This window comes from Pezoporus flaviventris, unplaced genomic scaffold, assembly GCF_033815535.1.
Source record: "Pezoporus flaviventris isolate CSIRO_AGI_PZ_B2104156 unplaced genomic scaffold, CSIRO_AGI_Pfla_v1 ptg000042l, whole genome shotgun sequence".
Lineage (NCBI taxonomy): Eukaryota > Metazoa > Chordata > Aves > Psittaciformes > Psittacidae > Pezoporus > Pezoporus flaviventris.
Window position 1 is genome coordinate 388,014 of NW_026892590.1, and position 24,395 is coordinate 412,408.

Sequence of the window (24,395 nt, forward strand, 5' to 3'; positions counted from 1 at the left end):
TTGGGCAGATTTAGTAAAAAATGAGATGGAGGAGAAGATGTGGATGCCCTGGGAGCAGCCTGGGGTGGTTAAATGGGGGGGGACCCTCATCCCAGTCCTGTGTTGGTGTCTGGGGGGAACCATGCTGGCTCCAGCCCCAGCCCTTGTGCCTTTTGTCCCCCTCAGGGCTGGGAATGGGGCTGCTGGCACAGGGGGACACAGGGATGGATGGGGGGGATCCAGGGCTCCAGAGCCATTTCCAGGCTCATTCTGGGGGCACAGACACCCCAAGGCAGGGGTCCTGGGGGCCCTGGAGGCAGGATCAGGCCTGAGGCTCCCCTGCAGCACCACGGTGTGGTCATGGACATGTACAGTTGGATGTTGAGCCACGTGTATGGCTCTGCCATGAAGCCACAAGTGGGCAGGATCAGACCCTTCCCCAGCACCCCCATGGTCTGTGTGTTTGTGCCGATCCATGTGTCTGGAGCTGGGATCGGGCCTGAGCACCCTCCCAGAGCCCCGGGGTGGGGTCAGACACACAGACTGGGGTCAGGGACAGACGGATGGTTCTGTGGATGGGTGGGTGGACAAACAGACCACTGCCCATCCCGCCCTGCCCCAGTCCGTGTGTCTGGAACCAGGGATTGGGAATGGGGCAGAAAAAGTCCAGGTTTTGGGGTGGAAGAAGGAATTTATGCCAATGGGTTGAGGAGGTGACTGCATGTACGTGGGTCTGTCCGTCTGGCTGGGTGCACATACAGGTATCCATGTATCCAGCTGGATGTGCAATTGTCCGTCTGTCTGCCTGGTCCAGCCAGTGAGCAACCACCCCTGTGTCCAGGTGAACATGCTCCTGTCCGTCTGTCCACCTGGATCCAACCATCCATATGGGTGTCCGTCTGTCTGTCGGGCCCTGCAGCCACCCATGGTTCTAGTTGACCGTGGCACAGACCTCTGTGTCTGTCTGTCCATCCACTCATCCACGTGTCCAGGACAGGCAACTGTCCGTGTGTCCAGCTGGCTGTGGCTCTGTCTGCACATCCTTCTGGCCTTGGAACAGTCCCTGTGTCCATCCACCTGCCTGGATGGGCACTTGTCCATGTGTGGCTGTGACTGTCCGTGTGTCCAGGGGCACAGACCCTGCCCTGGTGTCCCTCTGTCCATGTGGCCCTATTGCCATGGGGGGGGGAGCAGGGGATGGGCTGTGCTGTGGACACAGGGACACTGGTGTGGGTGGATGCAGGGATGGTTGGAGGTGCAGATGGACACAAGGACGGGGCACAGACAGACACACGGACACCTCCTTCCTCCCAGCATAAGCCCCCCAGACACCAGGTCCTGCCCCAAAGGCCCCACTCGAACCCCAGCAGTTTCCATACCCCTGTGTCCATCTGTCCATGCCCTGTCTGTGTGTCCATCAGGCTCTGCAGCCATCCCTGTTTCCAGTTGTCCTTGTGTCCAGCCCAGTCTCCATCTCCACCCCTGGAGGCCTTGAAGGTGGTTGAGGGGGACTCAGGCCTGATCCCAGCTCCAGACGCAGACATGGACACAGGGAACATGGAGGGTCTGACAGTGCCCACAGCAGCCATATGGGTGTCTGTGTGTCCATCCTGCATCCTGGGGGGGGAACTTGGGCCTGATCCTGACTCCAGGGTCCCCAGGACCCCTGGCATGGGGTCTGTGCCCCTGGGAAGAGCCTGGATATGGGGCCACCCCTCAACCTCCCCCCCCCCCCCCATCCTGATGCAAACCCTGAATGACCCTTTTCCATCTTCATTGTCCCCATTTCCAACAGATCCCACCCCTGGCAATGATTCAATGAGGATTTGAGGAGCCCCTATTAGGCTCCAGCTCCGTGCCCCCACCTCTTCCCCCCCCCAGCATCACCCGGGGGGGGGAGGGCAACTTTCCAGCACCATCCCCTGCTCCAAGCATCACCCCTTAGAAAATATTGCCATTTATTCCATCTCCTTCCCCAAATCCGCTTTTTACACCCATTCCCAGCACTGTCTCTTAAATAAAGGCCAAGGGGGGGGGAGGTGGGGGGGTGGTGGTGGTGAGGGGTCACTCGTTAGGGGGGGGCTGCCCCTCTCCAGCCGCCGGTTGTGGGGCCGGGGGGGGGTCGGAGGCAGCATCCCGGGTGCGGAAGAGCAGCTCTCCGGCGGGAATGACCTGCTCCGTGTGCCAGGCGCCGGCGGGGCCGTACTGCTGGTAAAAGTCCGTGTCCGCCTGGAACATGACGAGCGCCTGGGCCGTGTGGATGCGGACGTGCTGCGCCAGGCTGCTGGCGTCCAGGAACTTCTCCCCGCAGGAATCGCAGGCGTAAAGGATCTGGGTGTTGGGATCTGCAAGGGAAAAGGGGTTGGGATGGATGGGATGGGATGAGCCCCCCCCCCCCCCCCATGTCCCCATTGCTGCTCACCCGCCTCCTGCACTTGCTTCACTGCTTTGGTGATCTCGGCTTTAAGTGCTTCGGTCTCATCCGCGGTCACGGCGGCCGCCACCGGCACCACTGCGGGACAGGGGGAAAAGGGATCAGGGGGATCCTGGCCGGAGCGGGATGCAGGATGTGCCCATTGTGGGGTTCAGGGGGGTCCAGCCTCAAGGGCACAGCAATGGGTGCTGCACCCCATGGATGAGCCTCCAATATCCTTTAGGATGGCTCCAGGACCCTCAGGCTGCACATCATGGATACACCTCACTTTTGGAATGGAAAAGCCCCAGGCTGCAGCCTATGGATGATAAGTTTCCCTTCCAGATGGTTCCAAGACTCTCAGACTTCACCCTGTAGCTAATTTTCCCTTCTGGAATGCTTCCTGGAACCCCAACACTGGACCCTGTGGATAAACCTAACTTTTGGAATGGCTCCTGGATCCCCAGACTGCACCCTATGGATAAGTTTCCTTTCCAGAATGGCTCGTGGGATGCCCAAACTACACCCTATGGATAAATCTTGCTCTTGGGATGGCTCCAGGACCCCCAAGCTGTACCCTACGGATAAGTTTCCTTTCTGGAATGGGTCTAAGACCCCCAAACTGCACCCTATGAATAAACTTCCCTTCCAGAATGGCTCTTGCCGTGGATAAACCTTGCTTCTGGGACAGCTCCTACGTCCACAGACTGCACCCTATGGATGTTTCCCTTTCAGAATGGCTCCTGGGACCACTGAGCTGCACCCTATGGATAAACCTCACTTCTGGGATGGCTCCAGGACCCCCAAGCTGCACCCTATGGAAGTTTCCCTTCCAGGAAGGGCCCAGGCTCACCCGTGAGCTGGGTGACGGCGGTGGCAGCCAGTGCCTCAGTGGCCAATGTCACCATGTCATCGGAGGCCACCGTGACGATGTTGACCTCGTCGCCTTCCTCCGGCTCCAGGATTTTGATCCCAGCCTTGCCCTGGTGCACGGTCTTCACATGGGAGCGCAGGTTGTCCACACGGTTGAAACCCCGACCACATTTATCACACAGGAACGGCTTCTCCCCTGGGAGGGGGGAAGAGGAGGGGTTCAGGGGGGTGCTTACAATCATAGAACCATGGAATGGTTTGGGCTGAAGGGACCTTAAAGCTCCTCCAGCTCCAACCCCTGCCACGGGCAGGGACCCCTTCCACTAGAGCAGCTTGCTCCAAGCCCCTGTGTCCAACCTGGCCTTGAACACTGCCAGGGATGGGGCAGCCACAGCTTCTCTGGGCACCCTGTGCCAGCGCCTCAGCACCCTCACAGGGAAGAGCTTCTGCCTAAGAGCTCATCTCAGTCTCCCCTCTGGCAGGTTAAAGCCATTCCCCTTGGCCTGTCCCTACACCCCTTGTCCCAAGCCCCTCTCCAGGTTTCCTGCAGCCCCTTCAGGCACTGGAGCTGCTCTCAGGTCTCCCCTTCAGGAGCCTTCTCTTCTCCAGGCTGCCCCAGCCCAGCTCTCTCAGCCTGGCTCCAGAGCAGAGCTGCTCCAGCCCTCGCAGCATCTCCATGGCCTCCTCTGGCCTCGCTCCAGCAGCTCCATGTACCTCTTGTGCTGCTGCCCCAGAGCTGGATCAGGGCTGCAGGGGGGGTCTCCCCAGAGCACAGCAGAGGGGCAGGATCCCCTCCCTGAGCTGCTGCTCATGCTCTGGGGGTGCAGCCCAGCACATGGGGGGGTTCTGGGCTCAAGCACACAATGAAGCCAGGCTGTGTTCAGTTAAAGATGGGGGGGGGAGGGGGTTAAGGACGGAGGGGTTGGAGCCTCGTGCACGCACCGGTGTGGATAATGATGTGCTTGGAGAGGTCGCCCACGTTGACAAAGGCTTTGTTGCAGACAGTGCACTTGTGGGGCCGGATGTTGTCATGGTGGCGGATGTGGTTGGCCAGTTGGCTGGACTGCACGAACCTGGGTGGGGGGGGAACACTGCTGTCACCACAGTCCCTGTCCCCAGGGGTGCCACACTGGCACCTCCACCCCGTATTCCCATCGTGGAGCCTCACCTCTTCCCGCAGCGCTCGCACACGTAGGGCTTCTCCCCAGTGTGCTGCCGCACGTGGGCGATGAGGGAGCTGGCCTGGGTGAAGGCTTTCCCGCAGATCAAGCACTGGCACGGCTTCTCCCCTGTGGAATACCATAGGAAAGGTGCGGGGGGGGGGGTCAACGACTCCGAGATTCCCCCTCCAGATCCAGTGGGGAAGCACAGAGCTGGCTCCCTTACCCGTGTGGATGCGGACGTGCCGCTGCAGCGCCCCGGGGTCGGCGAACTGGCGCTGGCAATGGACGCAGACATAGGGCTTCTCCCCGCTGTGGATCCGCAGGTGCCGCTTGAGATTCCCTGTGGGAGCAGACAGGGCTCAGATGTGGGGCACAGGGACACCAGCACCCCCCAATCCCTCCTTCCCAGCACCCTGGAAGCTCCCTTGGGAATGCCTGTGGCTGTTTACAGAGGGATCGAGGGGCACCTCGCACACAGCCAAGGGTGGGGGTAACGTGGTGGTGGGGATAGGCAGAACAAGGGTTGGGTTTGGAGGGGACAGAGAGATGCTGTTGGGCTCATTCGGACCCCTCCAGCTCCGCAGCTGTTTGGGAAGATGGGAGGAGACTTCCCCATCCCCAAAAGCTGGATCAACGGCTCCTTCTAGGAGCATTCCTGGGGTGCAATCCCACAGGAGATGCCCGGTAGAGGGAGAAATATGAATGCACCACAGTAAGAGGCTTAAACTCAGGCTGAAATCCTCCCTCCGGACCCAACCCAACCCAACCTCCGTCACTCAGCCCCACACTACCTGATGTGGTGAACTGCTTGCCGCACTCCCGGCACTTGAGGGGCCCATCCGCGATGTGAATCTTCAAGTGAGCCTTCAAATTCCCTACCTGGGGACAACACCGAGCGATGCAGAGACATCCCGCCCCCCCCCAAACATCATCCCATCCTCTTCCAGAGGGATCCAGACGGGAGCCCAGCTCACCTGGTTGAACTTCTTGTCGCAGTGGGGACACTTGTGCTCCTTGTTGGTGTCGTGGGTCTCGAGGTGCCGCATCTTGGAGGTGGGGTCGGAGAAGGAGCGCCCGCAGTAGTCGCACTGGTAGGGCTTCTCCCCGCTGTGCACCAGCTGGTGCCGCTTCAGGTTGCCCGAGGTGGTGAAGAGCTTGCCGCAGTCATCGCAGCGGTACTTGGCCTCCCCCGTGTGCCGCTTCTTGTGCAGGTTGAGGAGGCTGATGAGCCGGTAGCTCTTCCCGCACTCCTCGCAGCCGTACGGCTTCAGCGGGCTGGGGGGGGGCATGGCGAGGGGGAAGAACTGGGGTGCGGAGCTCCAGAGACCCCAGTGCGAGCTCACCCACTCCAAACTGAGCTCCAGTGCTCCCCAGGCAAGTCCCAGCATCCCCAACCTCAGCTCCACCGCCTCCAACCTCAGCTCCACCACCTCCAACCTCAGCTCCACCACCTCCAATCTGAGCTCCACCACCTCCAACCTGAGCTCCACCACCTCCAACCTGAGCTCCACCACCTCCAACCTGAGCCCCACCACCTCCAACCTCAGCTCCACCGCCTCCAATCTGAGCTCCACCGCCTCCAACCTCAGCTCCACCACCTCCAACCTCAGCTCCACCACCTCCAACCTCAGCTCCACCGCCTCCAACCTCAGCTCCACCACCTCCAACCTCAGCTCCACCGCCTCCAATCTGAGCTCCACCACCTCCAACCTGAGCTCCACCGCCTCCAATCTGAGCTCCACCGCCTCCAATCTGAGCTCCACCGCCTCCAACCTCAGCTCCACCACCTCCAACCTCAGCTCCACCGCCTCCAACCTCAGCTCCACCACCTCCAACCTGAGCTCCACCGCCTCCAACCTGAGCTCCACCGCCTCCAACCTGAGCCCCACCACCTCCAATCTCAGCTCCACCGCCTCCAATCTGAGCCCCACCACCTCCAATCTCAGCTCCACCGCCTCCAATCTGAGCTCCACCACCTCCAACCTGAGCTCACTACTCCAAGCTCCATCACCCCCATCAAAGCTCCATCATCCTGATCTGCAGTTCAGTGCTCCCCCATCCAAGTTCCACGGCTCTCCCCATCTGAGCTCCGGCATCCCTCAACCAAGCTCCACCCCTCCCCATCTGAGCTCCCTCACCCTGAGCCAGACCCCTCCAGACCCCACAGCATGTCCCAAAGCAACCCACCAAGGGAGGACAGCACAGACAGATATTTCCTCCTGGCCACCCCAATAGATTTCATTGGGATTTGACCTTCTGGGGCAAACCCCCACTTTCCAGCCCTTCCCATGGCCGGTCCCATCCCAATGAGCAACTCAAAGCCTCCATCCCTGCAGCGCTGAGCCCTCGGTGGCGGCTGGACCAACACCAACCTCTTCCTCCCGCCCTCACCCAACCACCACAGCCTCTCCAAGCTCTTCCCATCCCGGTGGCAGCTCTGGTACCTGTGAGTCTTCTCGTGGGCTTTGCACGCAGCCGGGTCGGAGAAGGCTTTGTTACACTCCCTGCAGGAGAAGGGCTTCTCGCCCGTGTGGATGCGGATGTGCCGCTTGAAATTCCCAGTGTGGGTGAACTCCTTCCCGCAGTCCTGGGGACACACAGGGACAGTGGCACCCGGTGTTCCCGAGGGACCAGAGCCACCGTCGGCGCTGGGACCAGCCTCACCTCACACTTGTGCGTCACCGAGCCGTAGGCTTTGGACTCGGTCCTGTCGCTGTAAGTGCCTGAACGCAGCAGTCGGGATTCTCCCGAGTTTTCCTGCCCAGAATCAGTGCTCCCAGATTCATTATCCTCAGCGTTGTCCCCGTTTTCCAACCGGGGCTGCTCTTCCTCAGGAATTTTGGCCTCCTCTTCCTCCTCTGCTGTCGTTTCCCCCTCTTCCTCCTTCCCTTCCACCTCCACCTCTATGAAGTTAGAAGATGGGGATGGTAAAGACTGAGAGCAGCAGAACCCAAGGGCCTGGTGCTGAGAGCCCTGCCTGGAGCCAGTTTGGGTTTGCAGGTTATCAGCCCTGCACAGACACAGGAGCATTCCCCAACCTTTCCCAGCCCTGCCCCACGAAAACTGCTCCCACAGGCTGCTGTGACACCCGGGAGGCAGCGCTGGCCCAGCACACCTCACCCAAACAGCATCACTGCACAGAAAACAGGGTCCAAGCCCTGCCCAGGCTCATTGCAGCTCTGCAGCAAAGTCCCCACTACCCCCTCGCTCCTCAACACACCTCCTGCTCCAGTGCCCTGAGAGATGCTGCCCTGCGCTGCGGGGCTGCTGCTGCTGCTGCTGCTGACCCCGCTCTGCGGGCAGCCAGGACCTGCAGTACTGGGACCCTCTGGTGCGGCAGCATCTGCCCCTGTAAGCAAGAGAGCACCTCAGGCACCACCAGGAGCACGCTGCCTCCATGCAGCGGAGCCTGGCAGCAGGACAGGGTGTGCTGGGGGGGGGGGTGATGCAGGATTTGGGGTGCCAGCCCTTGGTGCTCACCTTCCTGGGCACCCAGCTGCTCCGCCTGTGCCTTGGGAGTCTCTTCCTTCCCCTCCAGGTCAGGAGGAGCCAGCTTGGGTTTGTCAGGGTCACCCCCTGCTTCTGCTGCTGGTGGCTTGTCCTCGATGGTCACTTTATCAGCTGCTGTGAGGGAAGAGGCAAAGAGATCCAGCGTCTGCTGCCCAAGCAGGGACACCCCACCGGCTAGAAGGATTGAGGATCCCATGAGGATTGAAGGAACTGTTTCTTCAACTGCTGGTGCTGCACGAGGAGACCTGGATGTCCCTGTGCACCAGATGGACCCAGGATGTGGGTTTGGAAGGTGGCCAGAGAGTGTGGCTGTGTTGTGGAACCATTCCTGGGCTGTGCTCACAGCCCAGAACCCCCCCGCCCCCCCTGTGCTGGGCTGCACCCCCAGAGCATAAGCAGCAGCTCAGAGAGGGGAACCTGCCCCTTGACTCTGACCGCGTAAGACCCCACTTGCAGCACTGTGTGCAGTGCTGGTGTCCTCAGCATAAGGACACGGAGCTGATGGAGCAAGTCCTGAGGAGGCCATGAGGATGCTCAGGGGCTGGAGCAGCTCCTGTATGGAGACAGGCTGAGAACATTGGGGCTGTTCAGTCTGGAGAAGAGAAGCTGCGTGGAGACCTCAGAGCAGCTTCCAGTGTCTGAAGGGGGCTGCAAGGATGCTGCAGAGGGACTCTTCATCAGGGACTGTAGAGATAGGACAAGGGGTGATGGGTTCAAACTGGAACAGGGGAGGTTCAGGTTGGAGGTAAGGCAGAAGCTCTTCCCTGTGAGGGTGCTGAGGCGCTGGCACAGGGTGCCCAGAGAAGCTGTGGCTGCCCCATTGCTGGCAGTGTTCAAGGCCAGGTTGGACACAGGGGCTTGGAGCAAGCTGCTCTAGTGGAAGGGGTCCCTGTCCATGGCAGGGGTTGGAGCTGGAGGAACTTTAAGGTCCCTTCCAACGCCAAACCTTTCTATGGTTCAGACTCTTGGGAAGCAGGAGGGTACGTACTGAGCTCGGCAGGGGGCTGTGGGCTCTCTGCTGGCACAGCGAGGGACTTGAGAGCATTGCACGCGCTGACAATCTCCTGCATCTGGAGGAAACCCGCCACAGCCAACACATCTTCCACGTTGTCAGGGTTCAGGCTCAGCTTAGCTGTGTACATGAACTCCAAAACCTGGCCCAGGCCTGCAAGGGAGGCGACGCAACCAGAAAACACCCTCTGAGCACGCAGCCCCGCAGGGCTGAAAAGCCCAAAGCGTGTGAAGCAGCAGGCCCTGGGCACCAAACCACTGTGCTCCAGCAGCTCGGAGGGACGTGGGATAACCCCCCCCTACCTGCTGCGTTGCTGATGTCCAGGTGCACCACGTCCTTCTGGTCGACGAAGAGCATCCTGAAGTACTCACTGCAGGCCGCCAGCACGGCTTTGTGGGCCTTGAAGTTGATGCCGTCCACCACGAAGGTGCAGTCGCAGAGCAAGCCCAGCTGCCGCTGCTGGTTCAGCTGCTCCAGGACTTGGCTGCTGTGCTGGGGGAAATCCATGGCTGTGGGGAGGAAAAAGAACCCATAAGTGCCAGGAAAAGGGGGTGAAGGTGGGTTCTGAAACGCTGATACCACATCAGAAAGGGCCATGAAGCAAAAGGAGCGTGAAGGTCAGTGAAGGACCAGATCTCAAAGCCACAGATCAACCACAACCTGACCTCACTGCTAGCTAAAAAACAGAGCTTCTTGCTACAGCCACCTGCTTCCAGCACCAAACACAACCCAAAACCTCTCCTGGAACAGCCACAACACCAGCACAGGGCTGGAGAGAGACGCCATTCAACAGTCAATGCATTTTTTGTCTTCAAACAGCATTTAAACCACGTTGATTACACCTCAAGAGGTCCATGCTATGAGCAGGAACCCTGTTGCCTCCCTGTTGCTATCATCCCTTTGGTGAGCAGAGGGTGCCACTGCTCCCTCCGAGGGCACAGCATGGAAAGAGTTATCCAAAGCTTTAAGTTCCGGCTCATTTTAGGTGCTTCTGTCGTGATACTGAGGGATTTTCACCTTGCACTGCGTGTTTAAAGGGAGCTCTCCCTGCTTGAAGCACGGCTTTGCCTCAGCAATGCTGCAAACTCCCAGGAAAACCACAGAAGGCCATTTTTCAAGCAGGTCCTCGTCGGCAAAGCTTGAGGGGCACCATGAGCTTGATGCGCTGCCACGTGTTGGGTTTTCTCCTGAGGGTAGAGAATGAAGAGCTTTCGCCTGGCTTTGTTTCCCCAGAACTGATTCATGCGTGGGCTGAAGGGATCATTTCATCACTTGCTGAGCAAGCAATGAGCAAGGAGGGAGGAGAAAGCAAATGGGGACTTGTTACTGCTCAACTTGCCAGGGCAGGAAGTCCCCAGAGCTCTGGATGCTGGAAGAAACAAGGCTGTGGTCAGAGAAACGTGCCTGGATTCGATGCTAAGTCCATGCTCGGTGTCTCTCGGAAAGTTTCCAGCACACAGCAGTTGCTGTTCCACTTTACCAGCTCTTTAAAGCAGCTCAGGGAGTCTCGGGTCAGGGAAAGGCAACAGGTTTGGATCCATAAAACCAGGTTAATTCCCAGCAGCAGCGAGCACGGCCCTTCTGGATCCATGTGAGTGCGCACAAGTGCACAGCGGGCGAGCACCATGGGCAGAGGGAGCCTCCTCCTGTCTGCTGGGAGTGCTAGCAACACACTTGGTGAAAGATCTTCTGGCCAAGGATCAGTCAGCTTCCAACATCATTCCCAGCAGGAGTGAGGAGCCCGGACACCTCCAATGTCATCAGATCACGCACAGAGAGATTCACTCCCTAAAGGTGCTGGTTGTCTTTGTAATTCATCACAGAATCCCAGCCTGGTTTGGGTTGAAGGGACCTTAAAGCTCCTCCAGCTCCAACCCCTGCCACAGGCAGGGACACCTTCCACTAGAGCAGCTTGCTCCAAGCCCCTGTGTCCAACCTGGCCTTGAACACTGCCAGGGATGGGGCAGCCACAGCTTCTCTGGGCACCCTGTGCCAGCGCCTCAGCACCCTCACAGGGAAGAGCTTCTGCCTAAGAGCTCAGCTCAGTCTCCCCTCTGGCAGGTTAAAGCCATTCCCCTTGGCCTGTCCCTACATCCCTTGTCCCAAGCCCCTCTCCAGCTTTCCTGCAGCCCCTTCAGGCACTGGAGCTGCTCTCAGGTCTCCCCTTCAGGAGCCTTCTCTTCTCCAGGCTGCCCCAGCCCAGCTCTCTCAGCCTGGCTCCAGAGCAGAGCTGCTCCAGCCCTCGCAGCATCTCCATGGCCTCCTCTGGCCTCGCTCCAGCAGCTCCACGTCCCTCTTGTGCTGCTGCCCCAGAGCTGGATCAGGGCTGCAGGGGGGGTCTCCCCAGAGCACAGCAGAGGGGCAGGATCCCCTCCCTGAGCTGCTGCTCATGCTCTGGGGGTGCAGCCCAGCACAGGGGGGGTTCTGGGCTCAAGCACTCACTGAAGCCGGGTCATGGGGAGCTTCTCACTGACCAACACCCCCAGGTCCCTCAGGGTTGCTCCATCCAATCTCCCCAAACCTGCAGCTGTGCCTGGGATTGCCCTGACCCATGTGCAGGACCTTGCACTTGGCCTTGTTGAACCTCAGGAGGCTGACATGGTCCCATCTCCACAGCCTGCCCAGGTCACTCTGGATCCCATCGCTTCCCTCCAGCGTGTCGACTGCACCACCCAGCTCGGTGTCATCAGCACCTGAGGGTCCCTTTGATCCCACTGTCCATGTCATCAACAAAGACATTCAACAGTGCTGGTTCCAACTCTGATCCATGAGGAATACCACTCGCTGACTCACCACTGCTACTCTCCCCCAGCCCTCCAAAACACGGCTGTACTTTTTAAGCAAACACCCACAGCCTGTCCCAAAATACATCCCTTGAGAGCCAGAAAAATCAGCCTTTGGATCAAAATCTCTCTAAACCCCCACACAGGTACAACCCTGTCAGGTTTGCAAAGGAAGCTGGGGGAAACGGGGGGATTTTCCCAGCAGGATAAACAATGCTGCATTCTGTGCTGGGAAAGCTCTGTGCAATGGGACCTGAGAAACCAGGGTGGTTCAATGCCCTGAAAGGTTATTTCTGGTAATTTGTAGGCACTCTCCATGTGAGGATTGCCCCCTGCTTGGACTCGCCTCAGCCCCACACCTGACCTTTGCAAAGGAAGCAAAATCCCAAGAACATCAATGGCTCTGGAAAAACTCCATCTTTTCTGTGCTTCCCTCTGTAAACACCACGTTAGGGCTTCCTTGGAGCACAAGAACACAAGCGCAGCGCCCCACGGCCCCCAGCAGCTGAGATCACCTTTGTACACTGAGTCCAAGCCTTAGAAATCCCAAATATCCGGATCAAAACCCCTAAAGCACACCCAAAACACCACCCTGGTTCCTTGTCACTACTCAGGCAAGGTCAGTTCCCATTTCCAGTGTCGAGATCCATCTCCTTCCCCAGCCAAACAGGATGTGCCAAAACAGGAATGGATCCAGGGAGGGCAATTCCCAAACCAGGCCTTGCTGGTCCGCCACACTATTGGCTATTTAAGGCAGTGGCACTGTCCTAGGACACACGTCACAGAACCCCAATAAGCCAGCACTGGTGCCTGAACTCACCCCTGCGCTGCAAGGAGTGGAGATATCCAGAGGACCGAGGCTGTGGGCGAGATGGCTGTGGCTCTCCTTCAGGGTAATCCCCTTCCCCAGTGCTCAAGTCAGTCTCTATGCAGCCATCCTGGGAGAAACAGGATGAAAAGCTCTGTTTTAAACCCCAAGCTCACGTGTTCAATGCGCCGCGGTCCGATGTCACCGACCCACCCAAACACCCCCAATTTCACCTTGTCAAAGGTACCCAGGCACTGTTTCCCCTCCCAACCCCACTGCTGAGCCCCTCATTACCCAATTGATCATGGAGAAGCTTGGTTATGAGAACACCCACATCTGCTGCATGTGTTCACAGAGAGAAATACAGTGACTGTGCTCCCAGGGAGCTTCAACACAAGCTCCATTAAGCTCTCTTGCTTATAATGACATTAAGCTCACCAGGTACCCGCCACCCAAGCATCTCTCTATCAAAAAAACCAAAACCTCAATAAATCGGGAAAAAAACAGTGGTTTAAATACAGCCTTTTGATGCTGTCACCATCCAGCCCTCCAAGCTCATGCTATGAACATAAAAGGGGTTACTTTCTGCCTACCGTCATCTCCCTCCCTGCGTGTCAGCTGGGGGAACAGAGCAGCCCCACTCCTTTCAGTCTCTGCGAAGGGGAGTCTGTCCTCATTTCCAGTCACTGGTCCTGCAAGGATTTCAGTTAACATAAAGGTTAAGGGCTGATTAGGACCGGATGCATCAATAAGTTCTGAACTAGAGAAGGGCTCTGTCTGTGGTCAGCAGCAAAACCAGCAAGTGAGAGAAACAGTCACAGGTGATGACAGGCAGCTAAACCCCACAGTGAGAAGGAACTGAGAGGGGACGTGAGGGAAGAGATGAGCAGGGACACTGCGGGCACCCCCCACTGAACACACAGCCCTCGGTTACCCAACGCTCAGGCCCACGGATGCGCTGGTGCAGCTCCTGCCGCTGTGCCTGCAGGTAACCGGAGCCCTGTGCTGCAGCAGGCAGGGAGCCAGGGCTGCTGCTGCTGAGGAAACCGCCCTTCTCTGCAGCACGGGGTGGTTTTAGGGCTAAATCCTTGTTTTCTCATGGAAAACCTGCCTCAGGAGGGCTGCCCCAGCTCGGGGAACCCAGCACAAGCTTCCAATGCAGAAATGGGGTTAAGGGAAGGTGTTTTGCCCGTGGAACACATCACCTGTACCCGAGCGATGCCTGCAGAGGGCAGGTGCAGCCAGCACGGCTGCCATCGGGCCAGAAACGATGCTGGGAGCCGAGAAACCCTCTTCCCCTTGAGCTGCTGCGTGAAGCTTCCAAGGCTCCTGCACTCTTCGGCTGCTGACATCCCCCATGAGGGCTCAGGGCTCTGGTGCTGTCAGCGCTACCCGTGCCCCGGAGGGGACAGCGGCTGCCCCACACGTGTGGGGCGCAGGCTTTGCTGCTCACCTCGCCCCACGGCTCGCTGGGGGCAGAAGTGTCCCCCACAGAGGGTGAGCCCCAGCCGCCTCCTGCCCCCCAATGACGGCCTGGGGGGGGGGAGAGATAGGGGGTGCAGCCCGGGCGAGGACGAGCTGCCACAGCCCCCGTTAAGTGCTAAAGGGGTGAGGGGGGCCCCAACGCCGGCCCCCTCATGGAAACAGCGGTTCCGCACCGCGGTACCCCCAGAACGGCTTCCTCTGGGGGGGGGACCCCCAAGCAGCGCGCAGGCCGCACTCCCCTTCCCCTCAAAGCCCCCTGACCCCCCCTCCATGCCCCACAGCCGCCCCACAGCCGCCCCACAGGCCCCCCTCGCCGCCCCCCGCCGCTACCTGCCATGCCGGGCCCGGCGACGCTCACCGTGACACGGACCAGACAAAGGGCGCCGCCATCTTTGCGCCGGGCGGAAGCGGCGTCGCCCTCCTCCGCCCACCGGCGGCGCAGGCGCGGCTCGGTCACTGCGCATGCGTAGAAGGGCGCGGTGAGGCCGGTAATGGCGTCCTCCGCTGCTACAGCCGGGCGCCGCCATGACAGCGCGGGGACGGCGCCGGTGCGGGCCCGCTCCGCGGCTCCGGGACGGGCGAAGGGCCCTGCTCCCACGCGTTACGGGTCCCGGAGGGCTTCGGCTCTGTTGTCCCGCCCCTTGGGCTGCCAGCGGGCCGGGGCCTTGGCGGCCGGGGGTCTGCTGAGGGACAGGGAGTGCTGCAGCCATGAGAGGAGCCCGCTGAGGCGGTGTGCAGGGTTCGGGTTGGAAGGGAGCTTAAAGCTCATCCAGCTCCAACCCCTGCCACGGGCAGGGACCCCTTCCACTAGAGCAGCTTGCTCCAAGCCCCTGTGTCCAACCTGGCCTTGAACACTGCCAGCAATGGGGCAGCCACAGCTTCTCTGGGCACCCTGTGCCAGCGCCTCAGCACCCTCACAGGGAAGAGCTTCTGCCTTGTCTCCAATCTAAACTTCCCCTGTTTCAGTCTGAACCCCCTTGTCCTATCACTACAGTCCCTATGAAGAGCCCCTCTCCAGCATCCTTGCAGCCCCCTTCAGACACTGGAAGCTGCTCTGAGGTCTCCACGCAGCTTCTCTTCTCCAGGCTGAACAGCCCCAATGTTCTCAGCCTGTCTCCATACAGGAGCTGCTCCAGCCCCTGAGCATCCTCGTGGCCTCTTCCTCTTGCTCCAACAGCTCCGTGTCCTTACGTTGGGCACACCAGCACCGCACACAGGGCTGCAAGTGGGGTCTGATGGGAGCAGAGCAGAGGGGAAGGATCCCCTCCTTGGACCCCTTTCCATCACCTCCTACCCCTGTTTCTCTTTACGGATGCATTCCCGGTGTTCCTGCCCACAGCAGGGCTGAACTGCTGCGGGTTTTGTGTGCGCCGGGCTCTGCGCTGTGCCCTCGCTGCTCCCTGGTTCAGAGCCCCCTCTGCAAAACCAGCTCCGGGCACAAAAAAACACGGGATTTTGCTCCTGTTTTCCCTGGAATTCCGTGGCCTGTCACCACTAGATGGCAATCTATGACTGTACTAGGTCGCCCTGAGCGCCCAGGGGTGGTGTTTCAGAGCAGACGCATCCCATCACCAAGGATGGACAACGGGACCTCACCGCTGCTCCTTATCTCCACGGCTCCAGTTCCCAATGGGGTGCTTACAGCCATTAAAGGGCTTTTTAGCAGCTTTTAACCACTTTTCCTTGTATCCCCCTGCAGCACAACGTGCCCCGGGTGAGGAGCGGCGCTGCGGACCCAGGACCCGGGGAGGTGATGGAGGAGCTGCTCGTGTCCCCGCGCATCCCCGCACGCTGCACGGGTGTTGCTGCAAGGCACGAGTGGAGAAGGGGACAAACAGGGGACAAGCTGACCTCAGAGCTGGAGCAGCAGCCCGAGCTGGGCGCTGTGTGGTAGCTGTAAACAGGAGCGGGGCCTCCCTGTTTGTGTGTACACAGGGGCAGATGGTGCTGAGCCCTCGGGGCTGCTCCTGAGCCACCCCCCCCCGCCCCACTATGAAGCCACCCCTTCATGCTGGCTCATTGCACTGCTTGGGGCTGCCCCAAGGGTGGTGGGTGATGGAGGAGGAGGATTTGGTGCCTTTCCAGGTGGGATGGCAGCCGGACCGCTGAGGGAATGGCTCCGAAATAGAGCGCCCGGGAAGAAATGAGTCACCCCGGGCTGGAAATAAACGTGGCCACGGGCACAGGGGAATTGTGGCAGCGCCTTGGCCGTGTTTTGGTTGGGAAAGGGGGATTGCTCGTGGTGCCTGTTACCAAGGGGCTGAACCCGCAGCCCTTTGGCGGGGAAAGCATCAAGGAAAGGTTAAAAAGAGGAGGCAGGAGACAGGCGTTCTCTATGGTTTATCCCAGGCTGTATATACAGAGACAAGCGACGGCTGAGGGTCGGGGAAGGGAACCTCCCTCCTGGCAGGGCTCTTGGCACGCCGGATCTTCCCCATCAACCCATTTGCCTGCTAAAAGTCACCGGAGCCGGGAATCCCATCCGGAGTTTCTCCGATGGGTGACGGGATGCATCCCTCCACGCCAACCGCTCAGGTCTGAGCCCGAGGGGGAGCGTTCCCATTCCCTGCCTCCTTCCTAAACCATCCAAATAACGACTGAGGGAGGTGATGGGGGGGGGGGGGGGGAAGGACCCCCCCAGCCCCTCAGATCTTGATCTCAGTCCGGAAGGTTTGCTGGACGTGGTCGGGATGCTTGGGCTGGCGCTGGGCACGGATGGTCAATGTGCCATCATCCCCCAGCGAGGACGACACCGACGTGGGGTCCACGTCCTCGGGCAGCTGGCATTTGTGGGTGAAGGTGTTCATGACCGTGCCATCCGCAGCCAGCTGGGGAGGGGAAAATGGGTGAAAAAGGGGTGATTTGGGGGCACTCGTTGTTCCCTGCCCTGGGGTGAGGCATGAGGCGCGCCTTGTGTGTGGTGATAATATTTGTCTCCCCGAGGGATGTGAGTGGCAACAGAGCAGGGGACAAAGGTGCTGGGTTTGGTTGCCACCCCCCTGGGATGGGTGATCGCAAGGCGTGAGTTTGTTGGGTCGTGTGGGCTTTGCTCCTGTGAAACAGGGGGCAGAAAGACGAGGAAAGGGTGATTTAACCCCCTCGGGGCCATTCGGAAGTTGTCTGGGTGAGGATTTTGGGGTCCCCTATGCTTCGGGGGTGAGCAGGGAAGGGAGGAAGCACCCACCTTCTCAGCGTGCACCTCGATCTGGTTGTTGGAGGTGGTGACGATGATGTCCTCGGGGGCGAAGTCGCTGACATCCACTGTGAACTGATAGGTGTTGCCCAGGGTCTTCACGGTGCCGGTGCTGCCGGGCCGAGCTGCCGGGGAGCAGAGGTGCGGGTCAGTGCGGGTGTCCCCCCCCAAACACCTCTTGTATCCCATCCGCATTTCACCAGGGGTGCCCCCCCCCCCCCAAACCCTCACCTGGGAACCCCAAGGTCTCCCCACGGGGCCGGACAAAGCTCCCAAAAAGCTCCATGGAGCCGGCGGGCGATGCCGAGCGGTGGAAGCTGCGCTCCGAGCGGAAAGCAGCCGCCGATTGCACGTTCATCCACTGCTTCCCCGCACACCCTGAGCCCCAGCTCCCGCTGGGGAGGAAGAGCAGGGCCCCTCTTCCTCGCCCTCCTCCTGCCGAAGGCGAAATGGGGCCGGTTGTTTCGCGGCGGGGTGGCTTGAGGAGCTTTTAAAGCCTGGTTCCAGCGCCCGGCCGCCTGCCAGGGCTCTCGTAAAAGGGGCTAAATTTAGGTCTTGCGCTGGAGAGGGTGGAAATTTTTCCCTCTGCGTCCTCCCCCCTCAGCACCATGGAATGCCGTGCCCGCGTGCTGCCTGCTATTAAGGAATAATAATGAGAATTAATGGAATTACTCATTAAAGAGTCCCCGGGAAGGACTGGAGGGGATGGGGATGGGGGCAGAGCCCGGCTCACTCCAGCCCGAGCGGGTCCGGTGCCTTCCTCAAGGTCGTTTCTAATGAGCTTGTTTGCAAACTCAGTGCTGCAGCGGAGGCCGAGGAGGGAGGAGCGGTGAGGGGGTGCTGGCAAAAAGGGGGGGATTTGTTCTGTCCCCGCAAAAGTCCCCCAGGATGAAGCGCCCTGTCCCTGGGGAGGAAGAAGAGGAAGAGGAGAGAGTGTTGGTGTCAGAGCAGAGCTGGAGACCCTGCCCCAAAGCCCGGAGGAGGCTCCGAGGTGAGATCCCAACCCAAAGCAGAGGGATCTTGGGGGTGTTCTGGGGGGCTCAGCACCCTGTTTTCACACGCACACACACTCCACAGGGTGCCTGGAGTGGGTGAAGAGGCAGCTTTTCCGTGTCGGGGAGGATTGGTATTTCCTCTTCGTCCTGGGGGTCCTCATGGCCATCATCAGCTTCATGATGGACCTTGTTGTCTTCAGGCTCTATGAGGGTAAATGGGGGGCTTCACCTGCCTGTTTGGGGGCTCACCAAGGGTGAGAGGGACTCTTTCTGTTTGGGGGGGAGCCTCTCCCCTCCTGATGCTTCCTCTCCAGCCCACCGCTGGCTTTACCAAGAGGTCGGTGATGTTTTGGTGCTCAAGTACCTCTCGTGGACCATATACCCGATAGCGATGACCACGTTCTCCACTGGCTTCTCCGAGAGCATCACCCCTCACTCTGGAGGTGAGTTGGCTGCATCCCAACCTTCCCCTCTCCCCAAAACTCCTCTCTGATAGCAGGGAGAGCCCCAAAACCATGGATACCCCCCCCCGTCAGGCTCTGGCATCCCGGAGCTGAAGACCATCCTGACGGGGGTAGTGCTGGAGGACTACTTGGCCATCAAGACCTTCGGAGCCAAGGTGGTGGGGTTGACCTGCACCCTGGCTGCTGGCAGCACCGTTTTCCTTGGCAAAGTGGTGAGTGATCCCTCGGAAATGGTTCCCAGCATCCCTTGGTGCTGGGATGGTGGCCGAGGGTCAGCCAGTGCCGTGTGTCCCCCCCTCTAATTCTCCTTCCTGGCACCCAGGGGCCCTTTGTCCACCTCTCCACCATGGTTGCAGTGTACCTGGGGAAGATGAGGACCTCGGTCATGAAGGAGTATGAGGTGGGGGTGACACCCCCAAAAAATTAAACGGGGGGTATTCCCCTCCTAAAATAGGGTTTTTAAATTATTTCATAGGGATATCCCTAATAATCATTTAGGGATTATATTATTAGATATCCCTATAAATAGGGGTATTAAATTATTTAAAATAGTGGTATTTTAACTTCCTCCCCTAAACCCCGGAGTTGTGAGCACCCCCCTGCCCTGCAGAACAAGTTCAAGCAGAACGAGATGCTGGTGGCAGCGCAAGCCGTCGGGGTGGCCACGGTGTTCGGAGCACCCATTAGCGGTGAGAACACCCCTACCCCATCCCATCCCACCCTGGGCACCCCCACATCCCCCTTCCTAGGGACATTCCACCTCATTCCCTTGTGTTTTCCAGGGGTGCTTTTCAGCATCGAGGTGATGTCCTCCCACTTCGCCGTGCGGGATTACTGGCGGGGCTTCTTTGCTGCAACCTGTGGTGCCTTCATGTTCCGGCTCCTCGCCGTCTTCAACAGCGAGCAAGGCAAAGGGAGCAGGCAGCATGTTCCCCCCACCCCCCCCCCTTCCCTTTTACACCCCTGCAGCATTTTTGGGGTGCCCACCCCCAAAACCACGTGCTCATTGTTCTACACCCCCCCCATCAGAAACCATTGCTGCCATATTTAAGAGCGACCTCAAGATTGATTTCCCCTTCGACCTCCTGGAGACCTTCTTCTTTGCAATAGTGGGGTAAGGAGGGTCCTGCTGGTACCCTGCTTCTCCCCCTGTGCCCCTGCCTGTGCCCTGCCTCTACCCTGCTTTTTCCACCTATGTCCCTGCCTGTACCCTGCCTGTGCCCTGCCTGTGCCCTGCCTGTGCCCTGCCTGTGCCCTGCCTCTACCCTGCTTTTTCCACCTATTTCCCTGCCTGTGCCCTGCCTGTGCCCTGCCTATGTCCCTGCCTGTACCCTGCCTGTGCCCTGCCTGTGCCCTGCCTGTGCCCTGCCTATGTCCCTGCCTGTACCCTGCCTGTGCCCTGCCTGTATCCTGCCTGTGCCCTGCCTGTGCCCTGCCTCTACCCTGCCTCTACCCTGCTTTTTCCACCTGTGCCTTGCCTGTACCCTGCCTGTGCCCTGCCTATGTCCCGGCCTGTACCCTGCCTGTACCCTGCCTGTGCCATGCCTGTACCCTGCCTGTGCCATGCCTGTACCCTGCCTGCCCTCTCCTCCACAGGGCTGTCTGTGGACTCCTGGCCTGTGCCTACCTCTTCTGTCAGCGCTGGCTGCTGGCGGCCGTCAGGGAGAACCGGCTCACGGCCAAGCTGCTGGCAACAGAGTCCGTACCGGGCGTCCGTCTGTCTGCACCCTGCACCCTTCACCCTGTGTGCCCACCCCATGGACCCCGTGCACCCACCCCATGGACCCCGTGCACCCACCCCATGCACCCTGTGCACCGACCCCATGGACCCCGTGCACCCACCCCATGGACCCCATGCACCCACCCCATGCACCCACCCCATGCACCCTGTGCATCCATGCCATGGACCCTGTGCACCCATCCCATGCATCCTGTGCACCCACCCCATGGACCCCGTGCACCCACCCCATGGACCCCGTGCACCCACCCCATGCACCCTGTGCATCCATGCCATGGACCCTGTGCACCCACCCCATGCACTCTGTGCATCCACCTCATGCACCCCGTGCACCCAACCCCATGCACCCTGTGCACCCCCATCATGCACCCACCCCATGCACCTTGGTTGCCCATGTGTCCACCCCACACACCCTGAGTGCACACCCCATGGACCCTGCACCTCCACCCCCTGCACCCTGCATGTCCCTATGTCCACCCCATGCACCCTGTGCACCCACCCCACACAACTTGGTTGCCCCTGTGCCCACCCCATGCACCCTCTATGTCCCTATGTCCACTCCATGCCCCCCTGCACATCCACCCTCAGCACCCCTGTGTGTCCCCCAGACACCCTGCACATCCTGAACATCCCCATGTCCCTGTTCCCCCCACCCCAAGCACCCCTGGCTGACCCACCCCACGTGTCCGTGTGTCCCCACACCCCAACCCTACCTCTCCCCACTCCAGCAAACCCGTCTACACGGCGCTGGTGGTGCTGCTCCTCGCCTCCATCACCTTCCCACCCGGGCTGGGGCAGCTGATGGCTTCCAGGGTGAGCGGGATGGGGGGGGACGATGGACACGGGGTTCCCCCAGGGCCCCCCCCACATCCCCGCAGGCTCTCAGGGTCTGTCCTTGCAGCTCACCATGAAGGAGCATCTCATCTCCCTCTTTGACAACCGCACTTGGGGCTTGCTGGTCCCCAACGCCTCCTTTCTGGCCGACCCCACCGGCAAGGACCCCTGGGCGCTGTGGCAGGAGTGGTGCCACCCCTCTGCCACCATCTTCGGCACCTTGGCCTTCTTCCTGATGATGAAGGTAGCCGTGACCCCCCTTCCCCCCCCCCCCCCCCCCCGAGGTGGTGGCTCCATGGGGATGACCTCTCCATGGGCTCTGTGCCTGCTTGCCCCAGTTCTGGATGCTCATCCTGGCCACCACCCTGCCCTTGCCCGCTGGCTACTTCATGCCCATCTTCATCTATGGTGAGTCTGGGGTCCACTGACCCAGACCAAGGGGGTCCAGGGGGGGCAGCCCCCCTTGGGAGGCAAAGGGGGGGCAGCCAGCCCTGGAGGGGGTACAGGGGTTGTGTCCATCCTTAGGGGGTTCCATCCATCCCTGGGGGGGGGTACAGGGGTTGTGTCCATCCTTACGGGTTCCATCCAGCCCTGGAGGGGGTACAGGGGTTGTGTCTATCCTTAGGGGTTCCATCCAGCCCTGGAGGGGGTACAGGGGTTGTGTCCATCCTTAGGGGTTCCATCCATCCCTGGGGGGGGGTACAGGGGTTGTGTCCATCCTTAGGGGTTCCATCCATCCCTGGGGGGGTACAGGGGTTGTGTCCATCCTTAGGGGTTCCATCCATCCCTGGGGGGGGGTACAGGGGTTGTGTCCATCCTTACGGGTTCCATCCATCCCTGGGGGGGGGTACAGGGGTTGTGTCCATCCTTACGGGTTCCATCCAGCCCTGGGGGGGTACAGGGGTTGTGTCCATACTGGGGGGGGTCACCTCCAGCTGCACCGTTTTGGGGGGTGTCTGGGGGGGTCCCCACCTTCCCCCTCCTCGTTTCAGGAGCCGCCATCGGGCGCCTGCTGGGGGAGACAGTGGCTCTGCTCTTCCCTCAGGGCATCCATTCGGAGGGGGCCCTGCACCCCGTCGTTCCCGGCGGATACGCCTTGGCCGGTGACTCTCTTGGGATGGGGTTATGGGAGGTGGGGGGTGGACATCTATGGGGTGTCCCATGACCTCCCCCTGTGCCCTGGCGGTGCCCTGCAGGCGCAGCCGCCTTCTCGGGCTCGGTGACCCACTCCATCTCCACGGCTTTGCTGGTGTGTGAGGCCACCGGGCACCTCAGCCACGTCCTCCCGGTCACCGTGGCCGTGCTGGTGGCCAACGCCATCGCCCAGAAGCATCAACCGTCCTTCTACGACGGCACCATCATCGTCAAGAGGCTGCCCTACCTGCCCCGCATCCGCAGCCGGCACATGGCGTGAGACACCCCCCCCCCCCCCCCCCTTTATAAACCTCTCTATTTTGGGGTGATTTGCTGGGAAATGATGGAAATTTGGGGCTTTTTCTGCCTCACCAGCTCCTACCAAGTGGTGGTGGAGGAGTTCATGGAGCGCCGGGTGCTGGCCTTGGCCAAGGGTAGTGGCTTTGAGGAGGTGCTGGCAGCCTTGGACACCTCTGCTGATGCTGAGTACCCGGTGCTGGAGAGTGCAGGTAGGATTTGGGGTACAGGGGGGGTCACTGGGGCTGGGGGGCAGACATCATTGGGCTTGTCCCCATGTCTCCATCCTCCAGGGTCACCCACACTGGTGGGCACCGTCAGCAGAGCCCAGCTCATCACCTTCCTCCAGAGCCACAGACACCCACAGGCACCCAAAGGGGAGAAGGTAAATGGGGGGGGGGGAGCACCCTCCTGCACCCAAAAGAGCTGATTTTCCACCCAAAATCAACACATCGCCTCCCCCAAGCTGCCAGCAGCGGGGACACTCGGTGAGAGCTGCGCCATCGAGCCCATCATGTTCCAGCTCTTGCCATGGACCTCCTTGCACCAGGTTTGGGAAGGGGGGGGGTCACATCCTGATGGGGCTGGGAGCCCCCCCCCCCCCGTGTGCGTGTGTCCGTGCCCCCCGGTTCTGTGTCGGGGGTGGCTCTGTCCCCACATGTCCCTGCTGTCCCCCCCACCACCAGGCCCATCACCTCTTCGAGCTGCTGAAGCTGCAGCGCATCTTTGTCACCCGCTTTGGGGAGCTGGTGGGAGCCGTCAGCAGGACCGAGGTGAGGGGGGGGGACACGGGGGGGGGAAAGGGGGGGGGGAACAACACGGACAAGCCCCATCCCACCTCCTCTGCCCCCCCCCAGCTGCGGAGAGCGATCGAGGAGCTCGCCAACCCCAAGGGATGAACGAGGGCACCCAGGGACATCACCCATGCAAAGAGGGGGTGTCCTTCCCCCCCCCCCCCAGGTGATTCCAGGGGACCCAAGTGTCTGGGCTCCTGGGGCTGTGCTTTTGCATTAAATGCGTCACCCATCGAGTCTTCCTCCTCCTTCTCTTCCTCCATCCCTATGGGGCTCAGTTTGGGGGGAGCACCCCCTCCCCATACCCCACACAGCGCTTAAACCACCCCTAAATAACCCCCAATCTGCGCCCAGCCCCTGGCCATGTACCAAAGTGTCGCCATATACCCCCCCCTTATAATTATCAGCATATAATTAGTCTTAATCACTGCAATTAATAAGGGAGGGGGGTGTTTTGTGACCCCATGTCCGAGGGGGGAAGTGCTCAGCTCCCCCATCCCAGCTCTTTGGTGCCCCCCCCCAGCAGCAGGGGAGCAGTGGGGGGGGGGGGGGGGGGGGGGCGGTTTGGGAGCACTGTTGGGCCAGTTGGGGTCAACCCATGTAGTGTGCTCAATGGGGTGAGGGGACCCCAGCACCCATTGAGGGAGCTCAATGGGGTGACAGGACCCCAGCACCCATGAAGGGTGCTCAGTGGGGCAATCGGACCATAGCAAAGGGAGTCCTCAGCCCCCACAGCCCATGGGGAGGATGCTCAGTGGGACATGGGTCACCCATGGGTGATGCCCCCATCACCCCTCGCCTGCTCCCATGGGGGTTAGGATGGGAGCTGCCCTGCTCCACACCAGGGGAAGGGGCACCCAAAGGTGCTGCTTGTGCCGTGCCTCAGTTTCCCCCTCGCCCTTACCTGGCCCCACCGTGTG

The 24,395-nt window shown here is 60.4% G+C and overlaps 3 protein-coding genes across 9 annotated transcripts; 1 reads left to right on the forward strand and 2 right to left on the reverse strand.

Moving 5' to 3' along the window:
- Positions 1 to 1,920: 1,920 nt before the first annotated feature.
- On the reverse strand, positions 1,921 to 14,495 carry ZBTB17 (zinc finger and BTB domain containing 17). Of its 7 annotated transcripts, none has more exons than XM_061466620.1 (17): positions 14,385 to 14,434; positions 13,135 to 13,233; positions 12,554 to 12,671; positions 9,253 to 9,459; positions 8,927 to 9,103; positions 7,909 to 8,052; positions 7,649 to 7,777; positions 7,093 to 7,331; positions 6,873 to 7,015; positions 5,403 to 5,703; positions 5,220 to 5,307; positions 4,652 to 4,768; positions 4,434 to 4,554; positions 4,208 to 4,338; positions 3,246 to 3,461; positions 2,402 to 2,491; positions 1,921 to 2,324 (listed from the first exon to the last, which is right to left on the reverse strand). In XM_061466620.1, the coding sequence occupies exons 2-17, from the start codon at positions 13,138 to 13,140 to the stop codon at positions 2,044 to 2,046; spliced, it is 2,508 nt and encodes an 835-aa protein (XP_061322604.1). In that variant the 5' UTR covers positions 13,141 to 13,233; positions 14,385 to 14,434; the 3' UTR covers positions 1,921 to 2,043. The 7 variants fall into 7 exon arrangements, with proteins under 7 accessions (XP_061322604.1, XP_061322603.1, XP_061322606.1 ...); XM_061466619.1 differs by having other exon boundaries at positions 14,357 to 14,425; XM_061466622.1 differs by lacking the exon at positions 12,554 to 12,671 and having other exon boundaries at positions 14,357 to 14,495.
- A 1,854-nt stretch (positions 14,496 to 16,349) lies between these two features.
- HSPB7 (heat shock protein family B (small) member 7) lies at positions 16,350 to 17,734 on the reverse strand. The gene is made up of 3 exons (XM_061466625.1): positions 17,451 to 17,734; positions 17,211 to 17,344; positions 16,350 to 16,854 (listed from the first exon to the last, which is right to left on the reverse strand). Exons 1-3 carry the CDS (start codon positions 17,575 to 17,577, stop codon positions 16,672 to 16,674), a joined length of 444 nt encoding a protein of 147 aa, XP_061322609.1. The 5' UTR covers positions 17,578 to 17,734; the 3' UTR covers positions 16,350 to 16,671.
- A 187-nt stretch (positions 17,735 to 17,921) lies between these two features.
- CLCNKA (chloride voltage-gated channel Ka) lies at positions 17,922 to 23,678 on the forward strand. Its single transcript, XM_061466627.1, has 19 exons — positions 17,922 to 18,210; positions 18,297 to 18,425; positions 18,529 to 18,657; positions 18,751 to 18,890; positions 19,001 to 19,078; positions 19,289 to 19,367; positions 19,461 to 19,586; positions 19,708 to 19,792; positions 20,275 to 20,376; positions 21,145 to 21,229; positions 21,318 to 21,494; positions 21,589 to 21,658; positions 22,243 to 22,353; positions 22,447 to 22,660; positions 22,760 to 22,893; positions 22,975 to 23,066; positions 23,148 to 23,231; positions 23,368 to 23,454; positions 23,539 to 23,678. The coding sequence occupies exons 1-19, from the start codon at positions 18,108 to 18,110 to the stop codon at positions 23,578 to 23,580; spliced, it is 2,067 nt and encodes a 688-aa protein (XP_061322611.1). The 5' UTR covers positions 17,922 to 18,107; the 3' UTR covers positions 23,581 to 23,678.
- Positions 23,679 to 24,395: the final 717 nt, after the last annotated feature.

Coding starts and splice junctions, on each gene's coding strand:
- CLCNKA (XM_061466627.1), top strand. CDS start 18,108: ATGAAGCGCCCTGTCCCTGGGGAGGAAGAAGAGGAAGAGGAGAGAGTG. Junction 21,495..21,588: donor CCTTCTTCCTGATGATGAAG/GTAGCCGTGACC, acceptor TGCTTGCCCCAG/TTCTGGATGCTCATCCTGGC. Junction 21,659..22,242: donor CATGCCCATCTTCATCTATG/GTGAGTCTGGGG, acceptor TCCTCGTTTCAG/GAGCCGCCATCGGGCGCCTG.
- HSPB7 (XM_061466625.1), bottom strand. CDS start 17,577: ATGAACGTGCAATCGGCGGCTGCTTTCCGCTCGGAGCGCAGCTTCCAC. Junction 17,345..17,450: donor GGAGACCTTGGGGTTCCCAG/GTGAGGGTTTGG, acceptor GCTCCCCGGCAG/CTCGGCCCGGCAGCACCGGC. Junction 16,855..17,210: donor TCGAGGTGCACGCTGAGAAG/GTGGGTGCTTCC, acceptor TCCCCTCCCCAG/CTGGCTGCGGATGGCACGGT.
- ZBTB17 (XM_061466617.1), bottom strand. CDS start 14,490: ATGCGCAGTGACCGAGCCGCGCCTGCGCCGCCGGTGGGCGGAGGAGGG. Junction 13,234..14,384: donor TTTGTCTGGTCCGTGTCACG/GTGAGCGTCGCC, acceptor AAATCCTTGCAG/GACCAGTGACTGGAAATGAG. Junction 5,308..5,402: donor GCGACAAGAAGTTCAACCAG/GTGAGCTGGGCT, acceptor TGTTGTCCCCAG/GTAGGGAATTTGAAGGCTCA.